The sequence below is a fragment of the Arvicola amphibius genome, chromosome 10, assembly GCF_903992535.2.
Source record: "Arvicola amphibius chromosome 10, mArvAmp1.2, whole genome shotgun sequence".
NCBI classification, from domain to species: domain Eukaryota; kingdom Metazoa; phylum Chordata; class Mammalia; order Rodentia; family Cricetidae; genus Arvicola; species Arvicola amphibius.
Window position 1 is genome coordinate 76,124,929 of NC_052056.1, and position 17,301 is coordinate 76,142,229.

The following is a 17,301-nucleotide window of genomic DNA, read 5'->3' on the forward strand; positions in this document are numbered from 1 at the left end:
CTTTCTTTCTTTCTTTCTTTCTTTTTCTTTCTTGTGTTTGTTTGCTTGCTTTGTTTTTATTTGACACCCCCTCATCCCAGTTTCTTTCTCTTTTTGGAGACGGGGTTTCTTTGTGTAGCCCTGGCTGTTGTGGTCCTAGATTCACAGAGATTTGCCTGCCTCTGCCTCCCAAGTGCTGATATTAAAGGCGTGTGCCACCACCACCCAGCCCCAGTATCATTTTCGTGTTGTTTTTCTTAAGTCTAGATAAAGTAATGGTATGCCCAGGATTCTGTCCATAGGGATTTCCCAGAATGATTTGAAGTAGGTGCGAAAGGACCTAAGTTTTCTTTTTTCTTTTCTTGCTTTTGAAAGGAATAGGGAAAGGGAAATGGGTATCCTGTGTCCTGAATTTGTTTATTTGGGGGTTGTCATTATAAACAGGACTGAGGAAAACATGATTCTTGTGTTGGAAATCTGATAATGTAGTTCACTGATGTGTATCTTGGACAGATCTAGAGGAATTTCGTACCTACCTGGAGAAGCGTTTTGACTTTGAGCAAGTAACTGTGAAAAAATTTAGGACTTGGGCTGAGCGCCGCCAGTTCAACCGTGAGATGAAGCGGAAGCAGGCAGAGTCAGAGAGGCCCATTCTGCCAGCCAACCAGAAGCTCATCACTTTATCTGTGCAAGATGCACCTACAAAGAAAGGTGAGCTGTGCTTGGACTATCAGCATCAGCAGATGGGACATGTTATTGCCATTTTAACATGATTTATCTTTATTATGAGTTGCACTTATCCCAAAGCTGTCTGCTTTCTGTAATGCAGAGCCTGCGATGTTCATAGTGGTAAGCCCCTAAGGAGTTCTTTTTGTCACAGAGTTTGTCATCAATCCCAATGGGAAATCCGAGGTCTGCATCCTGCACGAATACATGCAGCGTGTCCTAAAGGTCCGCCCTGTTTATAATTTCTTTGAATGTGGTAAGTTCAAACCCATTTTAGTCCTAAAGAGTCGTATATATCATTTTGCGTGTGACTGTAGGTGGGAGTGAGCACATTGGCCCTGCTGGGTTGGATAGGTGTGCAAGGCAAGGACAAAGAGAAGTGTGATGCAGATAGGTATCTTATTTTCACAGCAGTGACTGTTGTCTGAGAGAGGGGATGGCTCAGCTTTTCCTTTTGAGTTTGTCCTATTTTTCCCCTTCCTCTATTTTTCTTGTTCTGCCTTAGTTCCTGACTTGTCAAGAACAGTCTGTAATAAAGGCCTTTCTGTTATGCATTGAATTCTTTACTGTTTTCTGTTCTGTGTCCATCACTCCCACCCTCCAATAATGAAAGAGCTGTGATCTTACCACACTTCCTGACAGCTCTGTTATCTATGGTTTCCTCTGTGTGGTTTGTGAATGTCAGTGTGATTGCCCTTTGGTTCTGAGACCTGGGATCACTTGTATTTGGGGTGGGGGGTTTTGTTTCTCAGATGTCCTTTATCCTGTGCTTTGACATTCTTGTCAGTTCTGTTTGTCTTTCAGAGACCTCATCCCTACCTTGTCCGTGTACTAGGCAGCTCTGTTTCCCTTTGGCTTATTTCCCATAGTCCCCCATACTCTCCAGTCTTCCCATCTATGCCCTTTGCTGCCTGTCTCCACATCTCCCAGCCTTGTCTACACATCTCAAACAAACACAGATATGCTTTATTCAGGGGTGTCTTGTTAGGGCTGACAGGCTATGTGCACATGTTTTTTATGTCTTGACAAGTGTGTTTTAAAACCATTAATTTTAATTTTAAGAGAATCCAAGTGAGCCTTTTGGTGCCTCGGTGACCATTGATGGTGTGACTTACGGATCTGGAACTGCAAGCAGCAAAAAACTTGCGAAGAATAAAGCTGGTAATGTGGTTTGCTTGGTATATCAGTTACTTTTCCTGTTGCTGTGATGAGACACCCTTACTAAAGCAACTTAAGAAAGGAAGGGTGTGTTTTGGTTCCTGAAGGGGTACAGTTTATCACTGTGGGAAAGGCATTGTGCAGGAATTTGAGGGTACTGCCGACATGGCATCTGAGGTCAGGAGCTGATAGTGATGAGTGCCAGTGCTTAGCTTCCTTCCCCCTTTTGGTACAACTCAGAACCTCAGCTTGCTGATCAGAGTGAGGTAAACCTAGCAGGCAGCATGTCTCTGGGATACTGAATGTGATATTAATACTAATTACCAACTTCTGGACATGCCTGTGATCATTATCTAAATTAAGTTAGCCTCTAGGGCATACTTGTGGATGAATATCTAGACAAGGTTAAACGAGATGGGAAAGCCCACCTTAATGGTAAGTGGTACCATGCCTCACTCTGATTAGCAAGGAGCTGAGTAATGAGTAGGTTTTTAGGGATATGGGTAAGATATTTATTCATGTAATTTATTTTTTAATGTGCTTTTAAAAAAGATTCATTTTTGGCACGTGTTGTGTGTGTGCGTGTGTCTGTGTGTTTGCCTGCCTGCATGTGAACTTCTTGTGTGCTGGCGCCCTCAGAGGCCAGAAGAGGGCATTGGATCCTCTGGAACTGGAATTAAAGGAGTTGTGAATCACCCACCTAATATCATTGCTGAGAACCAAACCCAGAATAGCAAGTAACCTTAACCCTTACTGAGCTATTTCTGCTGCCTTCTACTTTGATTTTAAAATATAATAGTGGTACATGACTGTAATTCTAGTACTTGAGAAGCTGCAACAGGATCTTTGTGAGTTTCAGGTTAGTCTTGGCTGTAGAGCAAGACTGTCTAAAAACTAAGGGCTAGAGATGTAACTCAGCTTTAGAGTGGGTCTAATCCCTTGTACCACCAAAGATAAAATATAACAATTAATGCTCATTGTAAATGATTTAAACTAAGAAAGTAAAAAAGAGTTAGGGTGGCTCAGTTAGAGTATGAACTGTTCTTTTAGTGAAACTAAGTTTGGTTCCTGTCTACTTTTCCGCTGCTGACAAAGCACCTGACCAAGGCAAGTTTAGAATAAAGCACTTAATTGGAGGTTGTGGTCGGGAGCATAGAGGTAGGCAGCCATGGTCCTAGATCAGTAGCTTGGAATTTATATCTGGTTTGCAAGTATGAGGCAGAGAGAACAAACTAGGAATAGTGTAGGTTTTTTTTTTTTCTTTTTTTTCTTTTTTTCTTTTTTTTTTGGTTTTTCGAGACAGGGTTTCTCTGCAGCTTTTTTAGAGCCTGTCCTGGAACTAGCTCTTGTAGACCAGGCTGGCCTCACAGAGATCCGCCTGCCTCTGCCTCCCGAGTGCTGGGATTAAAGGCGTGCGCCACCACCGCCCGGCAGTAGTGTAGGTTTTTGAAGCCTCAAACCCTACCCACTGCCCCATGATACACACATCCTTTAACAAGGCTATGCCTCCTAATCCTTTCCAAATAGGTCTACCATCTAGGGACTAAGCACACATACACACGCATGTAATTAAGAGTCTAGCTAATAATACCTTTCATCCTAGCATTCAGGATGCAGAGGCAGGCAGATCTCTTTAGGTTTGAGATTTGTGGCTATCCTGGTGTACAGAGTGAGTTCCAGAATAGCCAAACCAATATTTTTGTTTGTCTTTTTGTTTTGGTATGATTTTCAAGACAGGGTTTCTCTGTGTAGTCCTGGCTGTCCTGGAACTTTCTGTGTAGACTAGCCTGGCCTTGAACTCACAGAGATCCGACTACCTCTATATTCCAAGCATTGAGATTAAAGGTGTGAGCCACCCTGCATTCCCCCCCCCCCCCCCCCCGGCTCAGATTCTTTTTTAATTTTAAGATTTATTTATTATGCATACAATGTTCTACCGGCATATATGCCTACATACCAGAAGAGGGCACCAGATCTCATGGTTCACAACCATGTGGTTGTTGGGAATTAAACTCAGGACCTCTGGAAAAGCAGCCAGTGCTCTCAACCTTTGAGCCATCTCTCCAGCCCCCAGATTGTTGTTGTTGGTGGTGGTTTTTCAAGACAGGGTTTCTCCGTGTAATAGCTTTAGCTGTCCTGGAACTAGCTCTGTAGACCATGCTGGCCTCGAACTCAAAAGGATCAGCCTGTCTCTGCCTCCCGAGTGCTGGGATTAAAGGCATGCGCCACCACCTTCCGACTCAGCCCCCAGATTTTATTTTTTAAAGTGAGACTTTACAATAGTAGAAAACCTCTTTTTGCCAAATGACAGGAGGGTCAATGTTTTTTGTTCATGTTCCAGCCATATGCAGATTTGGCTATGCTTAGGGCCATGTGGGGTATGTGAAAGTTTGTTTTGTTTTGTTTTTTGTTTTTGTGGTTTTTTTGAGACCTGGTTTTTCTGTGTGATAGTCCTGGCTGTCCTGGAACTCTGTAGACCAGAATGGTCTTGAACTCACTGAGATTCACCTGCCTCTGTCTCCTAAATGCTGGGATTAAAGGCATGTACCACCACTGCCTGACCTGTTTTATTATTTTTTATTTTTGGTTTTTCGAGACTGGGTTTCTCTTGTGTGCTAGGATTAAAACATGCACCCCACACTTGGCATGCAAGTTTGTTTTTAGACAACACAGTATGGACATGGTACGAGGAAAAAGAGGCAGATTGTCATGTTATCACCATCTCAAGAATTTTTGACATTTTATATAATTTCCTGAGTCCTTCAGATTTCAAATTGGGGATTAGACAGTTGTTCCACACCTTGTTCATCTCAAGAAAATTGGTGTTTTCCTTTAAAAGACCTACTGTACCATTTCTTTGCTTCTGCCTCATTCAGGAATAGACAGCATTTTTGAACCAAGCCATTTTGCCCAACGTTGGAACTTTTGGGCTTTTCTGAGTAGTGGATACATTGCAGGTTAGTGTTAGGTATACTTCTGGCCCTGGCACATACAGGGTCATTCTTGAACTTTATCCTATGGACATATTGTCTTCCCCAACTGGTATCTATAAAGACAGGAGGCATACCAATTTTCTCAGTCTTACTGTGTCTTGGGGGCAGTGGGAGGATTTTCTACTTCTAAGAATCAGAGAGTGTTCCTCTGTGGTACTTTCTTTTGTGACCAATACTGAGGACAATAAGTCTTTCTGTATCACGTATTACCTGTCCTCTGTTCAGCTACCTTTAGCTTGCATATTCTGCCTCTATCTCCAGGAATGCCTGATTCTATTTTGTTAACTTATTATTCAGAGATAGAGACTGAGCCAGGTCTTAACATGCTAGGCAAAATGGTCTATTACTGAGCTAGGCCCTAGCTCTTGCTATCCCATTTAGAAAAATTCAGCCTAGAAATACTTTTCAAATTTCAAATTGTTGAGACTTTGAGCAGATAACTTTTGAGATAGGGCCTAGCAAAGGAGTGGAAACATCCTCAGACTTGTCCTAAGTTATTTTTTATAAGGTCACCTGTCTGTTCCTCTGCCTATTCCAGCTGCTCTCTCTAGAAATCTGCACTGCTTGCTCTTTATTATGTACTTATTTTTCTGGATGTCTTACCAGTAGTGCTGTGTTGGACCAGACTGAGCCATTATTGTAGCACATTGTGGCCTGTTCATGTGGGTGCTACCCTCTTTTTTTTTTTTTTTTTTTGGTTTTTCGAGACAGGGTTTCTCTGCAGCTTTTTTAGAGCCTGTCCTGGAACTAGCTCTTGTAGACCAGGCTGGCCTCAAACTCACAGATCCGCCTGCCTCTGCCTCCCGAGTGCTGGGATTAAAGGCGTGCGCCACCACCGCCCGGCTGGGTGCTACCCTCTTATTTTGCCTTATACATGCTTCTTCCAGAGTTCCTCAGATATGCCCATCTACCTGTTCATAGTAGCTGCTATTCATGTGTTGTGGTCTGGATGTCTGTAGCTGTCTGCTGTCAGCCCTCCCTGGGTCCAGGTTTTGCCGAGCCATTTTTTTTTTTTAATATAAATGCTACAGTTTGATTAAAGCATAGATGTGAGTTCTTCCCTTGGTAAAATTGGTATCCAAAACTTCTACCATCTCACTGTTCCTTCTTTAGGATGTGCTGTTCTTTGGCCCCTCCCAAGTCTACCTTTTAAAGTGCTGTTGCTGCTTCTCATTACGAGTTTGGGAGCCAACATGTAGCTCACTGCTGGCTGGGGCAGCATGCCTGATTTTCCTTTGGGCTCAAGCCCTCACCTCAGACTTTTTCTTTTTGTAGCCCGAGCCACACTGGAAATTCTCATCCCAGACTTTGTTAAACAGACCTCTGAGGAGAAGCCCAAAGACAGTGAGGAACTGGAGGTGAGTGTGGTGATTTTGTTCTGTTGGGAGTGCAACTGCCATACAGTCACTGACCCCATTGCCTCCACCGGACTGTGCACCATATCAAGGGTGTAGTCTGTAAGAGGATCTTGCTTGTCTTTGTGAAGGCAGAGGGAAAAGTCTTTTAAGAATTTTATCCTTAGCTGAGTGTGTATTATACACATAGACCTTTGATGGAAGCAAACCTAGCAAAGTATATAAGATTGAGATTGTTGTTTATGTTAGAACTGTCTGAAACCCTGTGCTGTGTAAACCTTTTAGGGTAAATAAGGTTCTATGGCTAGTCACAACAAAGGAGTTTCATCTTGGTTTTAAATTGATTTCTTTACTTATCTGTTTTTTCTTGAGGTCACTGGTCACTTTTAAAACCAGACATTCAGGAATTGTGTTGCCTTGACTTGTCAGAGTTTTTGTGTTTCTACATTATGTCTTGCATATATGTCATAATAGGTATCTTTTTGGGCTTTTAAATTTTTATTTAAATGAGAGGCAGAGGCAGGTAAACCCTATAAGCTTGAGGCCAGCCTGTTGTACAAAATTAGTTCCAGGCTAGACAGTGACTGCATAGTGAGGCCCTGTTTCAAAAAACAACAAAACAAAACAAAATGAAATGGATTTTAAAATTTTATGGGTGTCATTAGTGACTCTTGTTAGGCTTCTTGGAGTTCACATTCCTATTTGCACTAAGAAAGAAAGTAGACAACAGTAATTAAAAATGATTGCATTTTGTATTATGCTTATTTTTATTATTTATTTTGTGTGGTTGTGTATGTGTGGGTACATGCAAGCTCTAGTGCAAGTGTGGAGGTAGAAGAAATACTCTAGGAAGTGCGTTCTTTCTATCATATTCATTCTAGGACTGAACCTCAGACCCTCAAGTTTGTGTGGCAAATGCTTTTCCATTGAGCAGTCTTGTAGCCCTTAACTATATTTAACTATGTAGAATGTAAGAAAAAGAGAAAAGATGTGTGGGATTAAGGTATAAGAAAAGGTCATGCTGGGCAGTGGTGGCTCACAACTTTAATCCCAGCACTCGGGAGGCAGAGGCAGGTGAGTTTGAGGACAGCCTGGTCTTTAGAGTGAGTGCCAGGACAGGCTCCAAAGCTAGAAGTCGTCATGGCTTGGTTGTAGTAGTGCATGCCTGTAGTCCTCACACTTGGGAAGTAGAGGCTGGAGGATCAGGAAAAGGACAACCTCAGGTATGTAGGTATTCAAAGTCAACTTGAGCTGCATGAGACTCTGTTACCCCACCCCACCCCACCCCAAAATAAATAGAAAAAGAAGTGATCACAAGGAGCACATAGAAAAGTAAGAAAGACAATATAGTCAGAAGGAAAGAAAAAGGAAGGTAGCTAACAAAACAGGACAAGAGAGGATGGATCATTTTTCTCCAGGCTTCTTTTTTGTAAGTGAATGAAGTCTAAAGCAAATCAGAGAAGAAGGCCTTTTCTCAGGCTGCATTGTTGGGTTGAAGTCCTGTATGAAGGTCTGTTAGACTGGAAGTGCAAGAGGCTCTCTCAGACTGCTTCTGTTAGCCTAGCTAAAGGACATTTTCTCCCTCTGCACCAAAGGCTTTTTGCCTGGTGGGTTTGTGGCAGACAGTTCTTTTGTGTATTTGTGTGCACGTGCTGGGAGGCAGTGTGTGCATGCATGCAGAGAATAACCTCAGATGTTGCGCCTCAGGTACCACCTGTGTTTTGCTGGCTTGGAATACTCAGTAGATTAGGCTGCCTGCTAGGCTCTAGGGATATGTCTGTCTTTTCCTGCCTAGTTCACCACCAAGCTTGGAATTTTTTTAACGTTGGTTCCCGGGGTTGAACCCAGGTCTTCAATACTTACGTAGAAAGCACTTTGCCAACTACTGTCTTCCCAGCCCCTAAACTGGGAAATTCTGCCCAGGAGCAGTTGATTTTTCTCCACCCTCAGAGTGTACAATGTAATCAGGCCAAACAGTTTACATTGACTGCCTAATGGGTTCTTCTTATCTGTTGTGACCTCAGTTCTGTCCTGCACCCCACTTGTGTTCACACACAGCTAGCTCTCTCGATTAACCTCCTAGTAGGTAGTATGTCAGCCTTTTAGCCTTTCTGGTTTCTGATCAGAAACTGTTTTTCGTTAGGTAGAATTATCATAAAGTTAAGCCTCTCTGGGCCAGGCAGTAAAACCTGTTTCAACAAAACAAAACACCAAAGACTGGGTATAGCTTAATATACTTATTGGTAATTTTAATTTACCCTAGAGGTTTCTGAAACTTCGTCTTACTTATTTTTGTTCTCCATGCATGTTCTCCATGATCTTGATAACCTATCTTTATTTTTACTGGTATTTCTTCTGCTTGTTTGAATATACTAGGAAACAGCTCTAGTGAACAATTCATAATCCACACTCTCCCCTTCCTATTGTGTTAGGAGTGGGATGATCTAGTGCCTTAGACATCCCATCCCTGACAAGAACTCTATCTCTGAGCCATATGTCCAGCCCCCGAAACTCCTGTATGTTTTTCTGTTTGTTTATTTTGAGACTTAATGTGTAAACCTGGTTGACCTGGAACTCTTCATGTATAGGTCAGGCTGACCTCAGACTTCCAGAGATCTACCTTCCTCTGCCTTTCAGTGCTGGGATTAAAGGCCTATGCCATCAGCAGTTAAGAACCCATACTGGTTTTGCAAAGGGCCCGAGTTTGGTTCCTAGCACTCATGTTGAGTGGGTCTTAAACACTGGTAATTCCAGTGCCAGGGGATTCAGTACTTTTGACCTTATTGGGTACATTGACTCTCGAGCACACACATACACACACACATATAGACATAATTTAAAATGGTAAAAGTAAATAATCAAATTTTATTAAAAATAAAAATAGAGCTGGAGTGATGTTTGAACACTTGCTGCCCTAGCAGAGAACCTGAATTCAGTTCTGTTGTTGGGTCCCCTCGCCCCTTCTTCCCCCAGTTTCAGATGTGATGCTCTTCTAGCCTTCATGGTTATTGTACATATGTGGTACACAAACACACACACACACACACACATATTTATATATATAGTCAAAACATCCATACATGTAAATAAAAAGTATTTGAAAAAGTATTTAAAACCAACTCAGAAGGGAACTCAAGGAACTTAATTAACATTAGAGAGAAAAGAATGGGGCAGACAAGCAAGAGATCTCATCAGCTTCCAGTAGGAGGGAAATGGATAAAGAACAGAGAGAATGAGAACAAGTGAAGACAAGGCATACCAGGACAAAGGGATTAGGTGCCATGGCCTTTGTTCTGTGTAGAGTTTTGTGTTTGTGTGTGTGCGCGAGTGCACACATGCACACATTCTCCTGTTTATAGACCAGGAGGTGATGTCTAGCATCTCCTCAACTGCTTCTTTACCCTTTTTGGAGAAAAGGTCTCACTATGTAGCTGTTTTGGTTGTTCACTATGTATCAATTCAGTATGTATCAAAGATAGGATAGTGAGTTACTAAGTGTATCTGTTACTGTCAGTTTACTTTGTAGTTCTTTTATTGTTTTTTTTTTGTGTGTGTGTGTGCATCTTTGTGTGTACAGGAGTATGTGAGCTTATGCTCATGTTGTGTGTGGATGCACATAGGGAAGCCAGGGAACAATTTCATGGAGGTGGTTCTCTTCTAACTTTACTTTGGTTCCAGGGATCAAACTCAGATCACTAGGTTTATATGATAAGCTATTTTACTACTGAGCCATCTTGCTGGTCCTTCCTTTTGGCCAGTTTAAAATCCCGTTACTGGAGTTGGAGTTGTTATGAACAGTAGACGGAAGCTTCTGTCCCACCAGGTCCTGCAGCCATTCAGTCTCAAAGAAACACACAGAGGCTTATAAACTGTTTGACCTGTTGTTCAGGCTTATTGCTAACTAGCTCTTACAACTTAAATTAACCCATAATTCTTATCTTTGCTTAGTCTTGTGGCTTGGTATCTTTTCTTGGTGAGGCATTTTCATCTGCTTTCCTCTGTCTAGCTCGTGACTGACTTCCCTTCGGGAATTCTCTTAGACCAGTTGACCCACCTATATACTTCCTGCCTGGCTACTGGCCAATCATCATTTTATTAAACTAATATGAGTGACAAATCTTTACAGTGTTCAAGAGCATTATCCCCTTTTTTTTCCTTTCAAAAGAAGAACTCTGTTTTATCTCTTTTGTTTAGCTTTTATTCCTGATATTATCCATAGCAAACTGTAACCAACATGCTAAACAAAGACAAACATCAATAATCCATTTTTTGGGAATGTGGTTGTAGTTTTCTAGGCCACTTCTACTGATTGGGGGCACTGATAACCTTATGGGGACACAAAGAAAATTTAGGATTATGGTCAAATCCTGACTGGTGTATTCTGTGAGGCTGGATCGATTGATCATCCAGTCAGCCGTCTTGAGGCTGTTCTGAATATAGAACTCAGAGGAAACTGCAACAGAGGTGCTCTGAAGTATTGGGTCATCTGGGCCATCTTTTCCCATTGGAGTTTTTTCAGGGGGGGTCTTTCTTGATCACACTTTATTTTTCTTAATCCATAATGAATCCACAACATTTTATTTTCTGTGGAAACAAAAGCAAAACCTCTTCTCCAAAGTAACATATCTTTTGTAGTCAAGGCATCTTTAAAATATAAAGGTTGGATTAATCCAATAACGTTTATAATCAAATGTCTTTTAGCAGCTGTTGCTCTTCAGCAGTCAAAGAATTCAAAGACAGCACAATTACATACACTATCCAGATTCTCTGTGTATTTTCCATCATGTGCCTTTAAAAAAAAACAAACTGTGGCTGGAGAGATGGCTCAGTGGTTAAGAGCATTGCCTGCTCTTCCAGAGGTCCTGAGTTCAATTCCCAGCAACCACATGGTGGCTCACAACCATCTGTAATGAGGTCTGGCACCCTCTTCTGGCCTTTAGGCATACACACAGACAAAATACTGTATACATAATAAATAAATATTTAAAAAACTATTTTTACTTTTTTTGAGACAGGGTTTCTCGTATCTCTGACTGTCCTGGAGCTCACTCTGTAGACCAGACTGGCCTTGAACTCACAGAGATCTGCCAGTCTCTGCCTCCCAAGTGCTAGAATTACAGGCATGTGCCACCACACCCAACCATTTTTTTAAAGGACTTTATTTTTCTTTTCCCTCCCAAGCCTACGTATATTTTTAAATGAATTTATCTTTATATCTTTATTTTTTTCTGGCCACGTGAGTCTTTAATCTGCTAAATGATATAGCTAGGGTTAAAGCTGTGGCTTTGGCAGCCGGCTCCACCCCATTCCTTAGTTTTTTAAGAGTAGCTTCCTGGTGGAGGTACTGGTGGGAGCCATGTTTACTGCCATAACACTATAGTTTCAAGGTTCATGCCACCACCAAGAAGCCTGATGCCCAGCTGCTTATAACCACCATTTAAGTTTTTGTTGGCAGAGCCTCTTAAAACAATTGCAAGGCTCTTGCTGCTAACGTTGAGTCAGGAAGATTCTCTTAAAGGAGCCCCATCTCTGCTTGCCACCAGCAGACAGTCTACTGGAAAAAAGACAGTTACCAAGAAGCTATGCTTGACTCTGTTCTTGTCTTTCTAGAGTGCCCACGCCCCTTTATTTTTATTTTTTAAAGCTTTCCCAGGGTTTATGTGGAAATTCTTGTCAAATGTTTGGGCCCACAGCCATTTAGTCCCAAAGAAACACACAGGGTTTATGTTAATTACAAACTGTTTAGCGTATTATTCAGTTTTATTACTAACTAACTCTTACAACTTAAATCAACATTTAATTCTTCTCTTTGTTTAGCCATGTGGCTTGGTACCTTTTGTCAGTGAAACACCTGTGCTGGCTAATTTATAATAACAATAGAGGGTCAGATCTTAGAAATGAAAAATGATTTATAGGCAGCTTGGAGATTTTTTTCATCAGCATCATAATCCTTAAAATTGATCTCATTTCAAATAAAAAAAACAACACCATATTGTTTACAATCTTTTATTTAAGTTGCTTTAACTTGTATTTTTGTTGTTGTTGTTTTGTTTTGCTTTTTGTTTTGTTTTTCAAGACAGAGTTTCTCTCTATAACAGCTCTGGCTGTCCTGTACCTCACTCTGTAGACCAGGGTGGCCTCGAACTCACAGAGATTCGCCTGCCTCTGCCTCCTGAGTGCTGGGATTAAAGGCATGCATTATCACTACTTTGCATTTTTTTAAGATGGATTTTATTTGTATGCATGTTTGCCATGTGAGTGCAGGTACCCAGGGAGGCCAGAAAGAGCATCAGATCCCCTGGAGCTGGACTCACGCAGTTCTCAGCTGCCCAACATGAATGCTGGGAAATAAATTCGGGTCCTCTGGAAGAGCTGTAAGCACTCTTAATTGCTGAATCATCGCTGCAGCCCCTTATTTATTTATTCATTCATTCATTCATTTATTATGTGGGTTTGTGTGTGCAACTGCACATGTGTAGAGTTCTAAGGACTACCATATGGATCCCAAGGAATGAACTCAGGCTTAGACTTGGCAGTAATTACTGTTACCCACTGAGGTGTTTTAAACCATTCCCTTTATTATTAACCATTGATCGTTGCCATATTTGCCTCAGAGGAAGCTGATATGGTACCTAGGAAGGAGATGGTTGCAGAATGACTTTTCATTCCCTTTTTTTTCTATTTAGTAATCCATGTTACAGTTATCTCACTGACTGATTGATTAGGTTTATTTTATGATGCCAGGGATTGAACACATGGCTTTGCATATGCTAGGGATGTACTTTGCTGTTGCCCTCTTAATTTGCTAAGCTCTCTCCTCTCATTCCCTATTTTCATTATATTATGCATATGTGTTTGAGTGCATACTGTGTGTGTGTGTGTGTGTGTGTGTGTGTGTGTGTGTGTGTACACGTGCGTGTGTGCGCGCACGCCTGTGGCTACAGAGGCCAGAGGAGGGTGTTAGATCTCCTTGGCGCTTTAGTTACAGGCAGTAATGAGCTGCCCAACATGGTTTCTGGGAGCTGAATTTGGATCCCCTACATAAGAACAGTCAGTGCTCTTAATTGCTAAGCTGTTTCTCCAGCCTCTAGGCATGGTTTCTTTAATTTTGTACTGTGTGTTTTTGTATGTCTGTATGTGTAGATCATAGGTTATCCTTGAATGTCATTCCTCAGGTACTAATCATTTTGTTATTTGAGATAGGCTCTCTTGCCTGGTCTAGATTTTACCAATTAGACTAGGATAGCCAGCCAGTAAACCCTAGAGACTTGCTTGTCTTCTTCTCCCTGGTGCTTAGATTGCAGGCATATGCCAAAGTGCCTGGTTTTTTTTTGTTTTTGTTTTTGTTTTTGTTTTAATAAGAATTGTGAGGTTCAAATTTAGGTCTTCATGCTTGTATGACTAGTATTTTACCCACAAGCTATCTCCAACAGACGAAGTTTGTGTTTGTACTTTGAGTAATTTGAAGTGTTTGGTAAGTCCACCTCCTTCAGGAATAGTTGTTTTCTGCTTTCCCCCATATAGGACTATCAATCCTTAATTTGTATGTCTCACTTTTTGTTGAGAAGTAGACAATTAAAACTTTTGGCAATTATGGAAATGGACCACACATACTACACCATATACATAGAGCACCACAACCAAGGTTAATCATTGCTGTTACTATTTGTTTACTTATGTTATTATAACAGAAATCAAAGGCTGGCAGATTAAACCACAAAAATTTAGTTGCCTTAGTTCTGTAGATCAGAAGTACAAAATAGTGTCAAGCCTGTTAGTTTCTTATAGACACTGAGCAGAGGCCTTCTGGGTTCTAGAATGGCTATCTTCATGTTTATGTTTTTCCTTGAAAGTATGTTTCTCTCTGAAATTCTTCTGTTTATAAGGAATTAGTCCTGGGGATAGTACTGTGTCCTAATGTAGGGCCCATTCTAGCCATGTAGTTATGTTCTGAGGTAATAAGGGTTAGGACTTCAACCTGTAAATTTTGGAGCAGAAGACACAGTTTATAGTTTAACTTATAGTAATATCTTTCCCAGATAGTAGTTGCAAAGAATTATCTGTATTCTTGAGTATTATCTATCTGTATTTTTTTGTAACATGTCTACTAAGTTCATTTAGATTAGCTGATCACTGAACAGAGATTTTTCTGTACTAGTAGTACCTCTCTTAGCCTTTGCCTTTGTTAGTAATTGCAAGTTTTTATCATACAAATTCTGCTCACATTTTATGATTCTTAGATTGTCCTACGTAGTGGGTAAACGTTTAGTTTTAGATCATTGCTGGCATGTAAATACAACTTACTGTTTGTGTATTGACTATATCCTGCCACTTTGGTGAATTCATTTATTCTCGTATTTTATTGTAGTTTTTTGGGTCATCCTTTGTGGATGCTTCATAAAAAAATTGCTTCCCCCCCCCCCCCCCCCCCGCCCAGGCTTAATAGTGGTTTTGTTTGGAGAGGTTTAGGAGATACCTTTACCTCCTTGCTAGAGGTAGTACATAACTGGGTATGAGCTTTGAGAGTTCATATTCTTGTCTGCTTTTTCTGCTTCGTGCTTGTGTTTGAAATATGATCTCTTACGTTTTCCTGTTCCTGACACCATGTTTGTCACTTGGTAATATGTCTCCCTGTCATGATGAACTCTTACTTCTTTGGAATTGTAAGCCCCAATAAATTCTTTATTTTGTAGGTTACTTTAGTTGGTCTGGAACTTACTCTGTAGACTAGGCTGGTCTCAAACTCACAGAGATCCATCTGCCTCTCCCAAGTGCTGGGATTAAAGGCATGCACCACCACTGCATGGCTATGTTGATTCTTTTAAAGCCTGCATTCCTGAAATAGAGTCCTACTTTGCATGATATGGATTCCTTTCTGTGTCCTGCTGGTTTTTAATTATCAAATGTGTGTGGGGGGTGGGGGAGAGGTATTTATTTTATATTGTGTTTGAGCTCATGTGCCACAACTCAGGTGTGGAAGTCTGAGGACAACTTTGTTCTTTCCTTCTATCTTTATGTGGGTTCTAAAGATTGAATTCAGATTGTCAAGCTTGCATAGCAAGTGCTTTACATTAAGCCATCTTGCCTATCTTTTGTTTGTTTGAGTCAGGGACTCACTATATTATACCAGCTGGCCTTGAACCTGCTGTGCAGACCAGGCTGACATCAAATTCACTATGAGACCAGGGTTGGCCCCAAACTCAGAGGTCTACCAGCCTCTGAGTGCTAGGATTAAAGGGTGTTCCACCAAGCTCATTGTGTTATTTGTTTGTGACAGGGTCTTGGTACATAGCCCAATCTGGCATGGAACTAAGGATTTTCCTGCTTTATCTTAATAAGTGTTGGGCATATAGACATACACCACCATGAATACTAGCTGATGTTCTCCAAATTTTCCATCTGTGTTTTTGACAATTGCTATTGTGTAGGTTTCATCTCATTTGGTTTCTTACTTTCTATTGATGTTTTAATATGGTACTGGTAGCATCATAAACTAAGCTGTGAAGTATCATCCTTGAGTTTCTGTAGATAGAGCTGCTATTATTTCTTCCTTAAATGTGTAGTGGTCATCATTATGTATACAGTATTTTGTCTGTGTGTATGCCTGAAGGCCAGAAGAGGGCACCAGACCCCATTACAGATGGTTGTGAGCCACCATGTGGTTGCTGGGAATTGAACTCAGGACCTTTGGAAGAGCAGGCAATGCTCTTAACCGCTGAGCCATCTCTCCAGCCCCAACAGTTGGAATTCTTATCAGTCTTGGCTGGGCTCTTCATCTACAAATTTCCTCCACACTGTTGTTGCCTGAGCAGTGCAGACACAGGAGAGCTGTTCGTGTGTCATTCTAGAGAGGACTTGAGCTTTTCATGTCATCCAAGGTCTGGGCTCAGGCTACCTAGCAGGCTAGTGAGAGACTTTCTGCTTCCAGCAAGAGATTCTCTGGTTGGTGGAGTCTATTGTTTAATGTTTGTTTTAAGCTCTTTGTTCCTATTTGCTTGTCAACTGAAAAGTTAAGCTTTGTTCTAAGTCTCCTGGGGATTCTGGTCTGGGTTGTATTATGTTTCTGAAACGGAAGGGCTAATCTCTGGTACCTCAGAATGTGGCCTTACTTTGGAGACTACAATGCTACCGGTATAATTTAATTGATTTGTGGTTGAAAAATTGTGACTGGTTTTCCAGAGGTGAGAAAAAAGAGAGAACTAGTAAAGATTGTCTTGGCGCTGCCATAAGCCATAGGACCTGAAAAGGATTTTCCCAAGTAGTCTCTACAGAGGGAGTACAGCTTTGCTGGTTACCCTGAATTTTACTTCTCACCTTTAGAATTGTGAGAGAACCCACTATTATTGCTTAAAGTCACCCAGTTTGTGGTACAGATATGTGTTACTTTGATGATTTACTTATGTAAACTCTATAAAGGGTTTCTACATGAACTAGGGTGACTCTAATGTTGCTGGGTGATAAAATCCTATGGGACTACTCTTGTGTGTGTGATTCATCATCAGCAGGTAGATTTATCCGTGCTTGACTGTATTGTTTCTGCAGTCTGTCCCAGAGGTGCACAGTGATGGTCTGTGCTATGGAGTGAGCTGAGCTATCTGGCATCTCCTGTTCATTGAGTATAGGGTCAGTCTGAGATCAAGTCAGGGGAGGTTCTGTTAGCTACTGATTTCTGAGCCTTTATCCTTTGTCCCATGCATTTTATGGCTGCATCTCCTACCCCTAGCCTACCTGAGTCTTGCTGTGTAAAATTTCTCTCCTCATATGTTTTAGTTACTTTTCTATTGCTCTGACAAAACACTATGACCGAGGCAACTTATAGAAGGGTTTATTGGGGTTTACAGCTTCAGAGGGTTTGTTTATGACCATCTTGGTGAGAGGCATGGTGGCAGGCAGGCAGGCAGGCAGGCAGGCAGGCAGGCATAGTGCTCAAGCAGTAGTTGAGAGCTCACATCTCATCCACAAGGAGGCGGGATTGGGTGGTAAATCTAGCTAGGAATGGTATGGGGTTTTGAAACCTTAAAGCCCACCCATAGTGACACACCTTCTCCAACAAGATCACACCTTGTCCTAATCAGGTATGACATGATCTA

At 41.4% G+C, this 17,301-nt stretch overlaps 1 protein-coding gene across 1 annotated transcript in view; it reads left to right on the forward strand.

Annotated features, from left to right (window-relative positions):
• Dgcr8 (DGCR8 microprocessor complex subunit) overlaps nt 1-17,301 on the forward strand; it is a 32,766-nt gene that overhangs the window by 9,916 nt on the left and 5,549 nt on the right. The window contains exons 6-9 of the mRNA XM_038344871.1: nt 493-690; nt 860-961; nt 1,768-1,866; nt 6,132-6,214. Coding sequence (XP_038200799.1) covers nt 493-690; nt 860-961; nt 1,768-1,866; nt 6,132-6,214 — 482 coding nt within the window. The remainder of the gene's footprint in view (nt 1-492; nt 691-859; nt 962-1,767; nt 1,867-6,131; nt 6,215-17,301) is intronic.